Source organism: Scomber scombrus, chromosome 14, assembly GCF_963691925.1.
Source record: "Scomber scombrus chromosome 14, fScoSco1.1, whole genome shotgun sequence".
In the NCBI taxonomy this organism is placed as follows: Eukaryota; Metazoa; Chordata; class Actinopteri; order Scombriformes; family Scombridae; genus Scomber; species Scomber scombrus.
Window position 1 is genome coordinate 9,790,137 of NC_084983.1, and position 20,335 is coordinate 9,810,471.

At 39.1% G+C, this 20,335-nt stretch overlaps 1 protein-coding gene across 2 annotated transcripts; it reads left to right on the forward strand.

Moving 5' to 3' along the window:
* The first annotated feature begins 3,256 nt into the window (after nucleotides 1-3,256).
* Nucleotides 3,257-18,436, forward strand: msna (moesin a). 2 transcript variants are annotated; one of them, XM_062432761.1, is made up of 13 exons: nucleotides 3,257-3,557; nucleotides 12,566-12,649; nucleotides 12,900-12,995; nucleotides 13,139-13,413; nucleotides 13,556-13,639; nucleotides 14,068-14,214; nucleotides 14,326-14,422; nucleotides 14,512-14,675; nucleotides 15,071-15,201; nucleotides 15,289-15,449; nucleotides 15,587-15,679; nucleotides 16,839-17,069; nucleotides 17,589-18,436. In XM_062432761.1, exons 1-13 carry the CDS (start codon nucleotides 3,546-3,548, stop codon nucleotides 17,751-17,753), a joined length of 1,740 nt encoding a protein of 579 aa, XP_062288745.1. In that variant the 5' UTR covers nucleotides 3,257-3,545; the 3' UTR covers nucleotides 17,754-18,436. The 2 variants fall into 2 exon arrangements, with proteins under 2 accessions (XP_062288745.1, XP_062288746.1); XM_062432762.1 differs by lacking the exons at nucleotides 3,257-3,557; nucleotides 12,900-12,995; nucleotides 13,139-13,413 and having other exon boundaries at nucleotides 12,591-12,649.
* The last annotated feature ends 1,899 nt before the right edge of the window (nucleotides 18,437-20,335 follow it).

The window sequence follows — 20,335 nt, forward strand, 5'->3', positions numbered from 1 at the left end:
TATTGATTTCAAATACACTCACTTAACAAAGAGTAACATGGCCCATTTAACTCGTGCAGTATACACCATAGTGAAAAAGACAACTGAGAATTTCTATCTTCACAAACACTTATAGCAAAATAACAAAAGTATTCCTCAATCTGCAGGCATTTAATGCTGACCTGTACAGTATGAGGAGGGAATCAGCAACCATTTTACTAAAGGATAAATAAATGTGGATAATATGGTTCAGTCTGAGTAGTTCAGACTGCTGTATGGTGCAACTGAACTATTTAATCTTTAATATTCTTTTCTATAAAACATCACAGACAGAACAAGTAACCCACTACAAAATGAGTGATGTGGATTTTGAATTAAAAGACATTAAAACCGTACAGTCCTAAACTCATAAATACTTCAGGAATCGTTGGTTAAAGCAGTACATCAATTACAGAGTGAAATCACGAGTTTAACTAAGTTTTGGCACCACTTACAGTATTGTCTATTATAAATAAATGGCAGACTTAAAAGATTGTGGTGCATTTGATGCTGTGGACATGTCAGGTCTAGCTGAGAGATTTTGACATACTTTTAGTTAGTGTGCGCCTTGATTCTGGCTGCTGTGAGTGTCTCACTCAGGGTGCTCAGATTGTGGGAGGTCATCCTGCCCTGGGAGTAGGGATGAGTCAATGTACAAAGGCAGTGACGTCTCCGCTCTGCACCCTCCTTGTTGGCCACTGTCCAGGGAATCTTTCAGGTAATCGTCGGGATTTTTCCTCAAGTCAGTCAGCCTTTAGATCTTAAAACTTGAATACTCTCATAATTTCTACTAGTGTACATTCAGCAGTAACTCTTGTTTTGTGTATATTCTGATGGAAAACTGTCAAGTGAACTGAGTTTTTGAAAGTGAAAATCAATTATTTGGGGGTTAAATATAATTAGCTACCATCTTTTAAATAGGCATATCCAGTGGGGTTTTTAAAACATTTTTTTAGTTACAACACTATCTTCTTTATCTCTAAGTGAGATAAAGAAGTGAAAAACAAGACTGATAAACTTCTACACTTTCATTTTCTGTAGTGTAATATCTGCAAAGTTACACAAGAGCAACAGAAATATCTTAGGAGGAATATGACTGCTGTAAATTAGATCTGGAGGGGAAATGAGTGACGTAGCTTAGAAGGTCACATTGTAGTTTAGGTAGTTCATGTAAAAACTAAACATATACAACACACAAAATGAAAACTACAGTCAACCAAAGAAACAGATTAAGACATCACAAGAGGCTCCTGTGGTGGGAAACATGCTTCTTAACTGTGTGTATAAGAAATGATTCGAGCTACAAAGAAAAGACGACAGGAAACTGAATGTGGTTAACTGGTGTGAGTGAGCAGGGAGTGCCATCCAAAGCAGAGACGGCTGCTACGACCAAAGTTACACAGCATTGAGAAAGGCACTTCTGTGGGAGAGGTGGTGAAGACATATTTTGGTGTACCGAGCAGTGATGAGTCATCCTGTTCTGTTCTGTCTGGTGCACACCAAAAGTCTACAGGCCATGAGGTCCTGCCTTTCCAGCTAAGCTTAATAGAGCAAGGTAAATTCCAGTAAGCACAGCTATCTTTAGGGGTCAGGGTCACCCTATTTCTGCTTTGAGATTGGTCAAAGCTAATTGGTCTGAAAACTAGTTTGCAATATCAGGCTCCTGCTTTGAATGTTTGTCTGTGCTTAGGATGTCATAATTTTTGTGGTTTACCCCATGACATTTTATCTTGTTTCCCATATGTGTACAGATTATTTGGCCTCTTCGGAGCTATTTTAGTGGTCTCTTTCTGCTATAAAAACTCACATATTTAAGCACTGATTGTCAGGTCTGTTTAATAGCCGACAAATGCTACTTTTGTTTTTTTTAATAAAACTAACTTTCCAGAAGGAAAATTGTGATCAAGTTACCTCAGAGATAAAGACCTATTTCCTTGTATTATTGTTTTTACCTCTTGTTATTACTTAAAAGTAACATGCTGAAGCAACTGTCATATATCATTCATACCTTTTTTGTTTTTTCTACCTGGTCACAGGTTCAGTATCTCTGTAGGATCTCTGCACTGTCTCCAAACTATTTTTGGTCTTCCATTCCTGGAAGGTTCATTGCACTCACTTCCTTTGTGTCCAAAACAGAAAAAATACACAGATCAAAGTCAGATCCACTGAAACTAATGTACTGAAAAAACTAAATGAAGCCTACCAGAATGAATCCTGGGGGCATACAGTGTGTGCAGAAAGAAACCCAGCAACAACTCAAATTTGAACCTTAATCTTACTGACTGGGGTTCCCACAGACCCAAGAGGTATACTTTTCATCATATCTCACTGGTGCTTTATTCTGTCATTCCAAACTTGTATCGCTTTGTCAATCAGTTTGTTTGTAATGACTCAATTCCATTGTTTTTTGTTTCTGTTTTAGTGTTTTAAAAAATACCAATGTACTGGGGTCCCATGGGAAAAGCACCCAATTCTGCCTGGGCAGTTTTAATAGATGGAATTTAGTGAGTTCATGTTTGCCATGGGTGCTAATTTAAAGTATGATCAAACTATCAGGGGGGTAGCATTGGGGGTAGTAGTACTCTGTCCGTCATTTAAAGGCCTTGTGTAAAGGGATTATTAGGGATAAAAGCTGCAATTTGTATTAAAGAAAGGTATTTTAATTAACTGTAACTTTTCTTAAATTAATAAGTCTTTATTTTTCTCTAATGATAATAATTATGTATTGATAAGAATTAAGTTTACATTTTGCTATGATGGTTGTTTCTTACAGTAGTTTGTACTTGGGGTCCTCAGGGACCCCATTCGGTAGTCCTTGTATGTTAAATATGTTGAGGGCTAGTAATGCAGAGTGGTCGTTTGAGTCCTACATCCAATGTCAGAGTGTGTGCAATAGGTTATCACATGCATATGCCAGCCTAAGAAACATGAAACCATCATTTCCGATAAAAAATAAATATATGTATGTGTACTTAAACTGAAATGAATGTCCATTTATTTAATACAAATAAGTACTTTTTATTACTTCATTCTGTGAAGTATGTAGGTTTTTAATAATCAGGAACCCATGCTAGAAATATTTTAATGGTTTTTACATGATGTTATATTGAAGAAGTAGTCTAATCCAAGGTTTAGATTAATTGGTTAGTCGACAAAAGGAGAGTGGAAACGCAGACTGCATGCAGCCATATTGATGCAGCTGCTGCAGGCGGAGTCTGCTACTGACTGAACCCTCATTTTCATTCTAGCTGGTTGCTGTCCTGTCAGCGGGCTGGGTGTGGTTTTCGCAGTGAGGGTACCGTTAGCAGGAAATCAAGCTTTCAGTCCCTTTTCACTTTAAGGCTAAACAAAGAAAAAAAGACTCCAACGAGCGTGAGGCTGGGACCAAGTCATCCTGAAGCTAAATCACGTTTAATTTGCGCCGTTGTTCTGATGGGAAAAAGTTTTCCGCTGGTTTCGCTAACTGCTCGTCTGTTTTACTAACTCTGTTTTTATAAAACCTGAACCGGACGTAAAAGAAAGGAAACATGCCGAAGACGGTAAGACTGAAAACTGCATTCATATTCTCCGTCAAATCACTCTCTTTTTGTCTTTCTCCAATAATAGTCAGTCCTGTAACGTTAAAAATCCTCATTGTGGCTCACAGTTTGACGTTGAAATATAACAATGACCGTTATTTAATCGCATACTAAGCCTGGGATATCTAAATGACGGTATTTAAAAGTCATTTATATGGTTTCAAACTCAGCCGAGGATTACTGATACTTTCCGTTAGGTGTGTGCGCGTGCGCGCTCCCGCCTCTCTGTTCATTAAAATTAGCGCCTTAAATCACATCTATGAGTTAGGTCTTCGGGGTCGGCACAGTGCGGTGTAACGTTACTTTATAGCTCTCCTCACAATTGAAGAGGCAGAAATCACAGTTTTACAGTCGGATTTAGCAGCGGGAAGCCGCCGTCTGGCCTACTATAGCAAGCGGGCTAGTCCTCCCAAGGCCTCCCTCCCAGTCAGGTCCAGCAAGGAGGGATCTCTGAACTGTCATTCAGCCCAGCTGTGCTCTCTCACTGCCAAAAGCTGGAGGAAATGGAGGCTAAACTTAAAACGTGGAGGTGGCATTAGAGGGAGCTTATATCACTGTTATGCCGCATTGCCTCAGATAAGACTGCTCTGTGATGTCAAATGAAGGAGCTCAGTAGATTTGGGCTGGTGCCGGTGTAGCTCTGAACAAAGAAGATGAGGGCCGCACTCACACACACATGGACTTCATTCTTTCTTTTATTCAAACAGAAATGTGATGAGTCAAGCCCAGTGCTTCAACGCACACCTCCATCAGTGCCTAACAGAAGTGAAAGTGGTTTGTAACCCATCACCTCAGTTTGTCCACTGATGAAAGTGTGAATGGGAACGGGCGTTGACTCTCTGTCTTTATTGAATTACCATAACAAAGAAACTCATTTCTGTTTGGGATCCATAGTTTTGTTTTGAGCTCACATTGGGCTCTCACGAAACGACGCAACACATTGAGCTCACGACACATGGAGTCTGACACTAAGGGGAATCTTTACATTAATACAGGGAAAACTCACTCATTGACAATCCATAAGATGAATGTGATACTACACAAGACCAGTTACATGTCATGGTGAAGTGTAATTCATTAAATCAGATCTTTTCTTTTCTATGGACTCCAGATTTCTGCCATACATACATGCTTAGTGCTCACTACGTGTACATGTTATAAGCATGATATCATAATATTTGGCAGCAGAGTATTAGCACATACAGTACCCGTCAAAAGTTTGGACACACTTTCTCATTGATGTGAATGGGAAAATGTGTCCAAACTTTTGACTGGTACTGTACATTAAATGCATCTCTGACTTTCCATATCATGAAAACAGAACTGGTGCACTTCCAAAGTACAAAGAGAACTACAAATGGTATCATCAGGTTGTCGCTGTGCTCTTCCTGCTGTAGTGTTTTATTCTAGTACCCACACTTCCTCAATATTTTTTCCAGCTGTCAGCCCGGAAAAAAACATAGCATCCTGGCACTTAAAGTATATTCTTAAAGAGACCTCACTGCCTTCTTTCCTATCCAAAAAGTATACCTCTAATTATAACATTTCAAATAAAGTCTTATGCAGATGTTAAGTAGTAAACATTTTGTTATTTTGTCAATTGATAATTCAATTCAATTGAAGGCACTTTTCAAATAGAGCAGGTCTAGACTGTACTCTTTAGTAACTAAGGTGTATTTATTGATTGCCATAAATAGGAATATTCATTCATATATTGTTGCTTGAAATTTTAAGTGAACTTGTGCGTATGTAAGGAGGAGCCTGACTTTCCAACTTCCTAGATGAGTGCAGTGTTTAAACATAAAAACAATCAATGCTGCAATAAGCAGGTAAAGTTACCGGTTTAACAATTAAAGTGCTAATTCTGTTTAATTTTCTGTAATTCATTCACAATTAATCACTGTGAGTGTTTACTATGCTCTCAATGTGTATTTTTAGCTAGCCACTTGGTGTTAGTCTTTGAGATATTTGCAGAGTGCTGTTGAGAGACGGTTAGCCTTAACAGAACCAGAGTTGTAAGCCTGTGCGCACAGCAGCTACTGCAGTGACAGCTGGGGGCCTCAAAAAGAAGCTGCCTGGCAATCACGATCAGCTCACAGGCGAGGGGAGGCTGCCGGGAAAGTGCAGCTGTGTTGTAGAGACATTTGCCAGTGCATGATAAAGCAGTAACGTCTGAAAAGAGGAAACTAGTAGTGGTCAGAATAGATGATCAAGAGGAAGTGGCACAGGAGGGGTTCAATGAATGATGACAGGAAAGGATTGTAGGATATGCTGAACAATAAGGTTTGTATTGATCGATTAGCAGCCTGTAATGTGCTGCCAAGGCTGAAAATAAAAGCTGGGGAGCACCTTTGTGCAGCTGTATCTTATCAGAATACAGAGTGATCCCCTCCCATTATCATTGCACCTGGTGTATGGTGATATCAACGATAAAATGGTTAAAACCAAGACCTTTTATTGTAACATGTGGGGGTCTACTTCCTTTTGTAAAGCTTGCCGTGCCACATAAAAATGCAGCAGACAAAGTGTATGAAAGGCGGAAGTTAGATACACTGATTCAGCAGAAGCTCCAAAGCTCACTCTCAGTGAAAGTAGTGTTCCTAGTTTATAGCCACATCCACAACAAGCTGGCTCAGGGAGAAGTTCAGGTTTAAAAAAAGATAGTTTTTCCATTAACTGTTTTGGTGACCCAGTTTCTCAAACATACTTTATTTATTTAATGTTTCAGTAAGCTGAAACAACCTTGATGTCTCACAAAAACAATAATTATTGAGAAACTCTGCCTTTGCCGTAGTCCTTTTGGCAGTGCCTCAGTTTCCCAAGGAAGTCATGTTGTGACTCAAGCTTTCTGCACTTACATCAGTTCCTTTCTGGTAATTTCCTCGCCTGCAGCCTTATATGGACTTTCACATCACGGTCTAGCTGTTCTCCACCCTGCTTCCCCCAGCGTGGTCCTCAGATGCCATGCACCACTTTAGATTGCACTACAGCAGTGCAACAAGTTCAGGATTCACTTTTAGTATGTGTTTATCAGTTTCTCAAGAGTTATTTGACATCTTAATGGAGCTATATTCGTTTGTTCAGATTGCTCAGATGTTGCTGTGGTGCTTAGCTGTGACTTATCAACTGCTTTAATGTGAAGCTTCCTAAATGTACATATGCTCATTTTTAAAAAGCCTTTTATCTCAAAGACTAAACAAACACAGAATTATATCCTGTTTGGTTATAATTCTAAAATTTGACTGTTGGATGAATTTCAGTCGATCATGTTGTAATAAACAGAAGATGGTACTGGTTCTACAGTATAGGCCTTTACAGCAGTAAGAGCTTAGTTTTCTGTTAAATGTCAAATTACTGTGTCATTGCTTTGTTAGTACAGCAAGCATTTTTACCCAAATGACAACTGAATAATGTCACCGTTATCACCTTTTCATTCGCAAATACAAAAGCATCCTGTCGTACAAAACTTGAGCGTAACTCACCATTTTCAGCCCACTGTGTGGAAATCATGGCAGATGTAGGACCAAACTTTCAACAAGTATGGCTGTGGAGAAAATGGCAAATGGAAAAAGCCGGAGGTATGCAAGCAGGGGATTAAATGAGTCTGTAGTGCACATAGCAGAGCAGATTAACAGTTTGTAGAGTTAGAGGTGGTGGACGAACTACATTAAAAAGTTTGGGTGTTGCACACAGTAGATCATTTCATGTTTTCTGTTTGGATTTTGAAAATCAGCGGAAAGTAAGTACTCTGTTATCTTTCTCATGTTCCTACTCTGCTTTTTATCTATTTTCATGGCTGCTGTTCTATCTGAATTCTTCTCAGTTGCAACCATCTAATGTTGAGTGTAGCCTACCACGTTATTAAACCATTATTAAATTCATAACACTTAGATGTTATAATGCCATGAGAGATGATTGAACTGATTTAGCAATGTTCACACTGTACATAATAAAAGATAAGCATAAGCAAAGCACTACAGCGAGCTTTAGTGTTGTGTCTGTGTGTGTGTGGTAAACATTGTGTCCTCTGGATCTGCTGATGATTCAGCATCATTCCTCCACTGCTGATTTATATGGCAACTCTGCCCCCATTAACAAGTATGAGTGAGGAACAGTGAGAACTAATCACGAGTTAACATGCTTTCACTGAAAGTTAGATGAAGTAAATACTCTGGATGGGCTTGGATGTATTAGAAGGAGGATAAACCTTTACATATTATCAGAACTGCAGGACATTTGGTAATTTAAGGGGATTGATCTATAATGAATTTATGGAATTAGGCATATGTAAAGTTATATTAGATTATAATTATAATTTTGTTCATTGTATATCGCTGTAACAATCTCAACACATGATTGCAACCCAAAAGTAGACTTGGCAGACAAAGCCAGTGGTGTAAAAATAGTCTCCTCTTCTTGTATGACGACAGACAAACAAATACAAAAGGCAAGCATTAGGTCATCAGACTAAAAGCTGGCAGGCTGCACAGGAACATTCAGGCAACTTGCGCAAATACAGCAGTATTTGAGTATTGACCTTTTTAACAGCATACATTTTAACCAATGACCACAGACTGAGCCCAAAGCCAATGTGGAAAAAGAACGCCACTGAAAGCCGTTAGATTCTGGCTCCAACTTCTCTCTAGAATTACTAAGTCGTTTTTTCAATGAGTCAAATGGAAAAAAATGATGGCGACCATAAGCTGCAACTTTGAACTTCAAACTGGCTCTGATGCAGAACCAATGGGCGTTTTCATGTTCATTTTTATATACAGTCTATGATTTTGACACGTCAAAGGAAAAGGAAAGGAACAAGTGCAATTCATAACAATGTTTAATGACTGAATTCCACTTAGTTTTTACAGATTCGTGGCCCTGATATAGTTTAATCATTCACCACTACAGTGTGGCTTCCTTGGTAACTTGAAATAAGCATTTATCGTTATTGTTATCACCACTGGCAGTGACAAGTCAAAATACCCATATAAGCATCTACCTGACATGGTATAAATATTATGACTGGGCTGAAATGAAATAGTTAACAGGAGATGATTTAAAAAAAAAAAAAAAAAATGAATTAAGAGAATCTGAGAGAAGAGAAAGCACCTGCCACAACAGCAATGGCTGCTTTAGCAAAGAATAATAAAGAGACTTTCTCATTATGCTTGTTTTCATCAATTCCACAAACAGTGGTCGTAGGAAACCATTTCCAAAAGATCCTTCTTCTCTGTGTGTGTGTGTGTGTGTGTGTGTGTGTGTGTGTGTGTGTGTGTGTGTGTGTGTGTGTGTGTGTGTGTGTGTGTGTGTGTGTGTGTGTGTGTGTGTGTGTACTGTCCCCTGCTTAGAAAGAAACCTCATCCTCCTCTCCATCTTCCTGCTTCCTGTCTCCCAGTTTGTCCTCATTAGCCATAGACTTTCATTGGATGGTGTCATGCCCACTGTTTAAGTTCATTCAACTTTGACCCCCTAAAATATTTAACGAAGTGACCTAAACTACTGAAATAAGAGACTGAATTGGGTTGGTTTTTTTTAGCACATAGATATTTTCCTCGGGGCTCACTGCAAACCCAGTCCTCTATTTAAAGGGTGATATTTGTATATTAGCTTCAGAGGATATAAACATGCCTCTTGTCCCTCTCACAAGTCTTTTCACATGACTTCTCTTGTATTACTGGCTTCCAGCAATGATATAACAAGCCTCTTGTGTTGGGGATAGGTCATCACCGTCATATTTTTCCCACATTTTCACACTTCATATTCAGCTTGGCATTGACTATCAACTATGTTGTAGTGTATGTTATAGAGAGTGACAAGGTTTGTATTCACATTTTAATATATAACTGTTTATTCTTTCTTTGCTCTTTATCTCCAGAGTTTTTCCTTCAGATAGGCTGCGAGCGAGATAGTAGCCGAGCTTAGCAGCATTGCCATGGTTACCAGAGTAAATCTATTGTTAAGAAGTTGTTGACCCTAGTTGCTTATCAGTCACTCTATCGTGTGACTGTTATTGATGGCATTACTGAAAAAGTATGACCTAGATTTGTCAACTGCTATTTAATGTGTATGGGTATTAACACAGTGATCGTGTCCTTCTGATTACAAATCCAGCTCCTCTGTTGCAATAAAGACTTCATGGGGTGTGGTTCATCCACATTTTGTCTTCCTCCTTGTTCCTAAAACCACTCATTGGTGTCTTCCTTGTTGTCTTGGCTTTGGTTGGAAGAATTGTGATTGCGAACAGTGCATTGAGATAACAAAGGTGTGAAAATGGAAAGGCGGTGAGTCTGAATGTTGGGACACAAGTGGTGGAGGTATAAAATTTTTAGTCATTTATTTTGAGTCTAACCAGGAAGTACATGATGAGCGTATGCTAGACTGTACACCCGTCACTGGCTCCACTCTGGGCTGTTCTGTTATTTAAATCACACCTTCTTTGTAAGTTTCGCTTCCTCCCCCTGAGTGTATTTACCTGTGGTTTTTCCCAAGGTTCATTTTTGGGTTAACTTCTCCATTCTTAAATATGCTTTTTATTAGTCTCATAGGTTTGGGTTTTTTTTTTTGTTTTTTTTTTTTACTTTTTCACTTCCTGCAACTGCTTTAAATTTCCCTCTCGATGATGTTACTGCTGCAGTCAGTTTTTTTTTTTTTTTTTTTTACCAGATATGCAGTTTTAGCCATTTGTAGAATTATGTGGATGTGGTGTTAACTAGTGATGTCCATGGGCCCATTTTTTTTCTGGGTCGACTAGTCGGTGGGTGTAACCGTAGACTATTCGAATAATCGCTGCATGACAACATTCACAGGGGCTAAATAGATAATGCCTCAAAAATAGCTTTCGATATTCATAACAAACAACAAGCTTTAACTGTGCAAACTTGTATTTATTTATATATTGTATTATACTTACAGGCTTACATACCCCGAAAAATATAACAGCGTGGATTTGTTTTTAAAACCCAAAATAAACAACGCTAAGCATATCCTTTACAGTCATGTTAGCAATGAGAGACGTAACGTTAGTTTTCTCTGAGACTTTTATCACACGTTCGAGAAGCTGTCACAAATGTTGACGTACTAGTTTGGTGATTAGCGTCAGGTCCGTCTCCCTCAGTAACCGTCACAGAAGACAGCTTTTTCACAAGTCAGCAGTTTTTCCACGCTGCACTTTTGTGTGGCTTCGTCTGCATCATGTTCCCTCCAGTCAGCTAGCTAGCAGGCTAACTTACTACTGAGTCAAAAGTGAGTAAAAAATCACTCTGTGTTAAACTCTACTTCAAAATAAGGTGGAGGTGGTTTACAAAAACTTCAGTAAGTCAATAGCTTGTCAGAAAGCTAAATATTAAATACAACACAGTCAAATAATAAGATATGACTCTAAATTCTACAGTTTAGTTTTAGTGTGAGAAAAACTTCTAAGAGTAGGGGAATGGAAACATAACACGTGGTGCTAAGTGGGCTGTTTTTGAGAGTGTTGCTAATAATAGTGAGTTAAGTGTTTTTGAATACTGGCCATGAGAGACACACCCTAACCAGGCAGAAAATGTATGAGCGCAGTTCCTTTTTCATGCAAGATTAGCCATTCTCACTCAGGAAATGAAACTGCTTAAACCCAGCAGGGTGGTCATGAACTGATCTCTCAACTGAACTGCAAGAATGGAGAAAAAAAAAATTCACCAGAGTTCATAACTGTCAGTTAGAAAAGGGCTATGTCTAGACATCTCAGGACATCTGTGTCGGAGGAGTTCGGCGTAGGCCCAGATTGTAGGTTTCCCTTCAGGCCCTAACTGCTGGTGATGACAGGAAGTGACACAGGGCAAGTGTCCTGGGCAGTAAAATGGGGTCCTGCTGACATGACTGGGAAAGAACGCAACTCTAATCAGCCCCACAACTGGGAAATAATGCATACCATTGTTGTTCAGGCCAGGCGTGGGCCTCAGCCTGCACAGTTATTTCCCAACAGACATGCATACTGCTGTTTTTGTCATTTCGAAGAGGACATAGAAAATGAGAAATGCCTACATGGTCAGTTTACTAAGCACAGAATCAGTTTATTCTCTGGCTGACCTCTTTGAGGGGGAGTAGGTTAAATACATGTATTCAACTCTTGACATGTAATTTTGCATTACACAAGCATTCTTGGTCACTTAATTAAGAAGTACCTCACTGGCTAAATAACTAGCTGTATTACCTTCGGAGGAAACAAACCTACGTTACACAGTCTATTCTTGTTCAATTCTTGCCTGAATAGAAGCTGACAGGTTTCTTGATACATGACAGGATGTAGGCGACTCTCAAGAGAGCTCAGTGTTTAGCAGCAGTGCCTCACAAGGCCCAGCCACTAGAGGATGTGGTTACTTCCTGTAGATAAGTCGTTCTATACTGAGGCTGAGACGGATTGGCACGTTTTTTGTTCACAGTATAGGAGCAAGAGACATGATCTTTCATGAGTGATATCAAGATAGAACTGTGTAACTGTCAGCCCATCACCCCATTTGTCACTTTTGTCTCTGTGTCAGCAAGTGGTTTTTAACTGGGAGGGGGAGGGACATTTTCAAGTTTTACATGAAAAAAAAAAATGCTTTTTTTAAAAATGTGTTTTTCATCCCATAGGGGGGCAATTTAAAATTTAAAAAAAATTAGCATCTGTTTATGGGTTTTGGTAATTTGCTAGGTGCTAAAAAACTAGAAAAATGTATTAAGCCATTTGAGGGTCACAGGGAGCTGTACAAATCTGAAAAGAGGACTACAAGTTTGAAAATGAAAAAGAAAAAAAAGAATTTGGGTCGTAGAGTTCCTGTTGGTGGTTGAGTTGCACTTTGGGTAATGTAGGCTCTTGACAAAGAAGGTAGAAAAAAACATGATAGCTCTGGTTCTGCTCCTTCAATTTAGATCATTTTTATTTTCAACTGTTCATGGTGCCAAGTATTATAATCTTTATAATCATTCTTCCATTGTGTTCCCTTCCACAGATTAGTGTAAGAGTCACCACAATGGATGCTGAACTGGAGTTTGCCATTCAGCCTAATACAACAGGAAAGCAACTCTTTGACCAGGTATGAGATACAAATCATTTCCATTTCCAGCTAGGGGTTTTTCATTGTCAGTGTTACGTGACAGTAAAAATCTTAAGTTGGAAGAACAAATTCATTTATTTGTTTGTTTTTGCATGTGATGTATTTTAGAGTATTTTTAACCCCTGCATTACTGTCAAATATTGGTATTTATGATATTGTATGTGTATTTTATGATTTATGACTAATGGTCTTGTGAGGAGGCACATTAATTACACTTGTTTGTTCAAAGGTTGTTAAGACCATTGGCCTGCGAGAGGTTTGGTACTTTGGACTCCAGTACCAGGACACAAAGGGTTTCTCTACATGGCTCAAGCTCAACAAGAAGGTGAGCTCTTCGATATTTGCCTCCCAACAAAAGAAAAATGTCCGATACACTCTTCTGCCCTCTTCTGTCAAGACTGAACTATTCTGTGGAATTATTTACACAAGTTCACCTCTACCCATCGCTTGTGTCACATTTTATTTTAGGTGACGGCCCAGGATGTGAGGAAGGAAAGCCCGCTGCTGTTCAAGTTCCGTGCCAAATTCTTCCCCGAGGATGTGACAGAGGAGTTAATCCAGGATGCCACGCAGCGGCTGTTCTTCCTGCAGGTGAAGGAGGGAATCTTAAATGACGATATCTACTGCCCTCCAGAGACTGCTGTCCTGCTGGCCTCCTACGCAGTGCAGGCCAAGTACGCTGACTACAATAAGGAAGTCCACACACCAGGCTACCTGTCCAGTGAACAGCTGCTCCCTCAGAGGTAACACTGTCATTATTAAGACTGTAGGCTTTAGTTTTAGACTGGCAGTTCATGTCAGATAGATGTTCTATGTGTGTTTGTGCGGTATGAGACATTTTTTCTCTGCATGACTTCTGACACTCTGATGTCTTGTGTTCTTCAGAGTTCTGGACCAGCACAAACTCAGCAAGGACCAGTGGGAGGAGAGGATTCAAGTGTGGCATGAAGAGCACAAGGGCATGATGAGGTAACAGCTGACACACATATGCACACACACACACACACACAAAAAATTGCTCTTTCAACAAGTGGTATTTCAAGGGGATCCCTCACTGTCATTTCTCAGTCCTCTTTTCAGTGTTGCTCCTGGTCTTTGAATGTTCCATTGGGTCACAATCTGACTCCACTACCTTGAAAATGTCTAGCTTGAACTTTGCTGCTTATTGTTTCGTTCTTCTCAAGGTTTGTTTTCTGCCTCGTTGCTGTACATTAAACACATCTCTGGGACATGCCACCTTGAGCTCATCGTGGTCTGAATAGTTGTGTGTGGTGACCAGGGTCAGACAGAGTATAGATTGCTATTTCAAACTCATGGCTCAAACTCTTAACAGCCAATGCTTATGTGCTCTATTATCTGTTCAGCACTAACTAGAGACATGTCTTCTGTATCTACAGAGAGGAGTCCATGATGGAGTATCTGAAGATTGCTCAAGATCTCGAGATGTATGGAGTCAACTACTTCAGCATCAAAAATAAGAAAGGAACAGAACTTTGGTTGGGTGTGGATGCTTTGGGACTCAACATTTATGAACAGAATGATAAGTGAGTGATTACACAATGCAATCATTGTCATGATGCAATGCTTATTATCTGTACTAAATTCTATGCACAATGTAATGACTGACTCTGAGTTTATGTTTTTGTATTCAACAGAATGACGCCCAAAATTGGATTTCCTTGGAGTGAAATCAGGAACATTTCCTTCAATGACAAGAAGTTTGTCATTAAACCAATTGACAAGAAAGCACCTGTATGTTAACTCTTAAAAACATAAAATTACTAATGAGTCACCTATCTGTGTTTAACTTCTATTAAAAACCTTTCATGTTGTCGTTTTAGGACTTTGTATTCTATGCCCCGAGACTGCGCATCAACAAGCGCATTCTGGCACTATGCATGGGCAACCATGAGCTGTATATGCGCCGCCGCAAACCTGACACCATTGAAGTGCAGCAGATGAAGGCTCAGGCTCGCGAGGAGAAGAATCACAAGAAGATGGAGAGGTAAGAGTCGTAAAACCCCCATCAGAAAAACACATCATTATGATGGTGCTGTGCTGTGACTTGTGATGTTTGAAAGAACGCTCTAATTGCTCACAAAGAGGATTTAGAAAATTCAGGGTAAAGCCAACTAAATTTGCCAAAAACATGTAATTACCACAATTTATGAGCACAGCATGTTACTTTATATTGCATCAGAATGACTTGGTGTGAAAAAGTAACCCCATCATTGCAAAAAGAGGGTCAGTTTTGTTTTGGTGACTCCTTTCCTACTCTTGAAAGTTACTGAGAAGAGTACAAGCTCTGTTCCTGATTATTGTTACGAATTACTTTTACATAACAAAGATAACCTAATATACCGTGTCCTGTACATTGTGCACTGTCTCTGTTTCCATTAGGGCTCTGCTGGAGAATGAAAAGAGGAAAAGAGAAGTTGCAGAAAAGGAAAAGGAAAAGATCGAAAAGGAAAAGGAGGAATTAATGGAGAGATTAAAGCAGATTGAGGAGCAGACGAAAAAAGCCCAACAAGGTGGGTGACCTGTCAGTACTCAAAGAACAGCTAGTCATACCAAAACAATGTCTTTTTTTTAACATAACGCTGATGTTACTGGTGCAGAGTTGGAGGAGCAAACGCAGCGGGCTCTGGAGCTGGAGCTGGAGAGGAAGCGATCTCAGGAGGACGCTGAACGTCTGGAGACTGACCTGAAAGATGCCGAGGATGCCAAGATGGCGCTGCTGCACCAGTCAGAGAACCAGATAAAGAACCAAGAGAACCTGGTCAGTTATTAGAAACTGTCTTTCTAATCACAGGCATTGAAACTAAAACATATAGAGGGATGTGATAGCTGGGAAAAAAAATTGCTGATCCTTCAAGTATCAATTGGTCAATAAAAAAGTGAATGCTGTCCTTTCAGGCCACAGAGTTGGCTGAACTGACTTCGAAGATTTCCCTCCTGGAGGACGCCAAGAAGAAGAAGGAAGATGAGGCAGTGGAGTGGCAACAGAAGGTGTGGTCTAAGTTCCTATTTTTTTTATATTAACCAAATGTCATCTTCATCTTTCATTGCAGTGAAATTAATGTACAAAAGAGGCGCACTGTGTAACACAAGATTAAAAAGCAGATCATTATGATACATGTGGATTTTGATCCACAATAGCAGAACATAGAAGGTTCACACTGACACTCAGAAACGACCAGAACAGCTACATTTCTTCTTGGTCCTTATCTTTCATGTGGCAAACAATAGAAATATGCATTACAGGCATCATGTGGTGAGGAGTAGGACCATCTCTATTCTTGATCTTCCTTTTCTTCGTAATCACTGATATTGTGCTTTAGTCATTGGCTTTTTTTTCTAAACTCGACATAAATATGAGGATTATGTCATCCGTGTTGTGTTATCAGCTATCAAAATGAGCTTAAAGTGGCCTTTATCTACATCTGAAATCAGCAGAGTTTAAGGCCGTCATCAAACATCATTTCAGTCTGACCACACGGCCCCTCCCTCTGGACAGAGTGACGACAGACATTCCTGGGGTTGTGTTGTTGTGTGTTTTAGGGGGAGGGGCGAATGCTCCTAGCTCGCCTCATGTCTTTTTTAGTCAAAAACCATGTGTGCCAACCCAGGTCCCTCTGGTCAGCGTGACTCATGCTGTTTGTGGTGACGGCTGTCTTTGTTTTAAGGAAATCCTGTCTGATTCTTTTGCCCCATTATGATATTCTGGCTCATAAAAGGCTGCTGCAGTTAGTGGTTGTTTCCATGTTGGGCATTTTTGGCAAATGCTCATATGACATTCCAGTCTTAGTCATAATTGGTTGTTATTCTTCACTCATAGCGCTAGCACTACGATATGTACTGTATTTATATATCTTCATTAACCATCCAAGAAGTAAAGAAGTAGTAGAAAGAAAGTAGAAAAGAGAAAACATGGATAAAGCAGAGAGGAGGAGAAAGACATCACTTGAAGCTCGGGTAATGAGTAATGGGCAGTGGTAATTTTTTCATTAATGTCATTAATTAAGTACAAACCAACTACTCTTGTTTGCTTGGTCATTGAAATGGTCACACGTGTACATTTCTATCCATTGAATCTACTCATCTTTACAAGGATGTGGTGGTAAACATAGCGCAGAATCACCTCATTAGCATTCCCGTGTTCCCTCAGGCTACCATGGTGCAGGAGGACCTGGAGAAGACCAAAGAGGAGCTTAAAAACAAAGTGATGTCAGCTCACGTTCAGGAGGCCGTCAACGCTGAGAACGAGCACGACGAGAACGACGAGAGCAGCGCTGAGGCCAGCGCCGAGTTCACATCCGCCGCTACGTACAAGGACCGCAGTGAAGAGGAGCGCATGACCGAGGCTGAGAAGAACGAACGTCTGCAGAAACATCTACTCGTAAGTCTGCGCTCATATCTTCAGACCAGTAGACCAATCAATAAATTACTGGAGCGATAGATCAGATAGAGTTTCAATCTTACACAACACATATTTTAAGTGGCTTTTAAGATTTTATTAGACGTGTTGAAATGAATAAATACAAAACACACAATGGCCTAGTGGGTCTGATTACTGTTTCCCTGTTATCAAATTACAGTTTGTGGCTATCAGTGTGTCAGTTATTCAGCTTCAGTGTTGTAGTGCAAGTAGGTAATAATGATTGGACCAAAAATTAGGGAGCGATGAGATGAATCCGGATAAAACTTACCATCTCTCATTGATTTCCTTTTTTAAATCTATTTCAAAGACAAAGGGGAGAGGATGATAAAGAGAAACAAATGATACAAACAGATGTTAGAGAAGGAGTTTCAACATTTAGGCCAAGTGAGCTGGCAAAAACAGGTGCAAATCACTGACAAAGTCGACCCTCATCTTTTGCACTTTCATGTATTAACACTGCGATGACTGTGTTTCCAGGCTTTAAGCTCAGAGTTGGCCAACGCTCGGGATGAGACCAAGAAAACAGTGAATGACATGATCCACGCAGAGAACATGAAAGCAGGACGAGACAAGTACAAGACCCTCAGACAGATCCGGTCAGGAAACACCAAACAGCGCATCGATGAGTTCGAATGTATGTGATGTCTGCATTCACTGTTGCAAAAGCCCACAGCGCTGGGCCTTTCTGCCTGGACTGCAGTCCTGCCTCACTCAAGCTGTTTGCTCTGTACCCAAATAAATCAGATCCACAACATGAAATGGCTACACAAGCACAGCAGTGTACAAATATGGATCTGGAAAAACCCCATTTGTTATCATTCCTAACTCTGAATTTAGACAAGTCACTGGTTGAAAAGGGACATACTGTATTTTATTAGTACATTCCTCACAAGGAGTTTATGTAGCATATTAGTAATGGGCTCACGCCACATTTCATGACATATTGCGTTCTTTTTATATTTGTCACATTTTTGTATCACGATTTCCAAATAAATGGCTCAGAGACCAATCCAAATTTCAGTTTGAGAACTGTGCCTATAGACGTATTTCTACTGCACACAAGCAGCAAGCTGGACATTTAAGACCCTAATGTTTCTCCAATGATACATTGCCAATAGTTTGAAAATACACTGTAATCTAAATTATGTGTGTAATATGACTCCTCGGTTATTGTGTGGTGCATCAGTAGAACAGTATTTTTTTTGTTTGCAATTTTACAGTTTATTTGACATTTTATTTGACTGTATTCAGACTCTACCAACGGTTACAAATCAAGCAGTATTTACACCTTCTCACAAAGCGATATTAAAGATCAAGTTCATTTAGATCTCTTTGTGTGTTTTTGTTTTTGCTTTTCTGAGCACCTTTTAGTCAGCTTGCAACTACAGGGTTTGTTCAGAAAAATATGGTTTTCTTTCAAATCTGCAAAGTAACTGTACACCAAACGAATGGGATAATATGGCAGAACTTTCCTTGAAGGTGTACATTCAGTGTGTTTGTAGGAAGAAACAGTGGCGTTACTTTTCCTTACTTCAATATTTGAAATAATCTTTGTTGAATATAAAATTTAAACATGCCAGCCACAAAATTATCATTTTTTGTGGTTTGTGTAAAGCATTTCAATCACTAACTAAAGGTTTCAAAGTCTCCATACACTGAAAATGTTAAAAAATCTTCCTGAAATATAACTAAATAGTGTTTGAACACACATGCAAGTCGTCTACATAGTTTCTACATAGAAACTTTCATCCATCACTTTCTCTGCAATTTAGTGTAAATCAGTGTCATCAATTCAGTATTGCAATCAGATTCAAAAAGGGAAAGCACATTGAAAGTTGATTTTACTGTACATTCATGACATTTGATCCCTCTGCTTTAATTCTGCTCATCAGTGAGGATGCTGGATAGTAAAATGTGTTACTTCCAACAATCCAGCACAGCATAAGGAATCATGTTGTAAATTGTTGTTACATTTCATGTTGGCATGATGCCAATCGATTCATCTGTACATCTTAAAATTGCAGTTTAATCTCAAATGCTCGGTAAGAAAAGCAACAACACAGTTTCACTCAACGTGCACTGGAAAACTACAGTTAAAAATGAGTCAAAACAGACTCACTGTCCTTGATGGGTAGTATCTTAGATGCATGCATTTTTGATATAATGTATGTATTTAATTACATTTGTGTATTTTGTAATTTGGATTTTTCAGATGTGATAAAATGATTTACGGTGTGAATTAAAAAAGCACCACTTAGGATATTTTTGTATTATAAAACTCTAGAAGTTCTTGTCAAAGATAACAGTTTTTGTGCAAACAGCATTTTAAAGACAGTATTAGTTTTAATCTGAACAGCTGACGGCTGTGATAGTAAACTGATGGAACAAGCAACACCCTCATGCATGTAATAGGACCTATAAGTGCCAGACGCTGCAGGAATTCCTGCCATTGTGTATCGCCTGCATTGAGCGATCTATCATAAACACCTTGAACTATACAAAAACATTTGCATAAACAAAATGAACATTATGTACTTCCTTGTGCCATTGTTCCAGATTTCATTTTGGCGTGAAGACATGAAAAAGGGTTTCGCTTGTTCATAGTTATTTAGAAATTAGGGTTTGAAAGATTTATTTTCACTATTTTGCAAGCTGAATGTATTTTAGTGATAAATATTTCTTTTTTTTTTTTATTGCTATGTATGTAATTAAGTGAACATGTCATTTGTACCAAGATGCATTTTGATATACAGTATTTTTGTCCATTGTTGCATATACTTCTTGGATCTGCCATGAAACAGACAAAAAAAATGCAGTTGTTGCTACTTTGGAAGCCTTCCCATGCCTTTGACAGTAACTTTTATAATGCTGTAGTACACTTCCTGAAGCACCATGTATTCACAGCCTTCTTTTAAGACTCGAGTGTAATTTCAGCTCATCATGTGTGAAAGAGAAATGTATTAAAAGATTTTGCGCTATGTTTTGTCTTGAATCAAAAAGGACTGATATGAAATGAATATTTTAAATTGACAGACAGTGCCTTGCCCAGGTTGTTCATCTGATCTTTCTGCTTCAAGTCTTCCTTTCACCAGTGAATAAAAAGTCTGATTAAACTGCTGTCTCTTTTCCCGACCGTTTCTACATTTTACTACTATTACTGTTGCTACTATATCTGCAATAACCAACGTATGAAACCAGTCTAATTTATCTGTTTACATTATCTC

Excerpts from the sequence above, each read along its gene's own strand:
- msna (XM_062432761.1), top strand. Across the intron at positions 12,650-12,899 it reads GAAAGCAACTCTTTGACCAG|GTTGTTAAGACCATTGGCCT; the intron begins GTATGAGATACA and ends GTTTGTTCAAAG. Across the intron at positions 14,676-15,070 it reads AATCACAAGAAGATGGAGAG|GGCTCTGCTGGAGAATGAAA; the intron begins GTAAGAGTCGTA and ends TGTTTCCATTAG.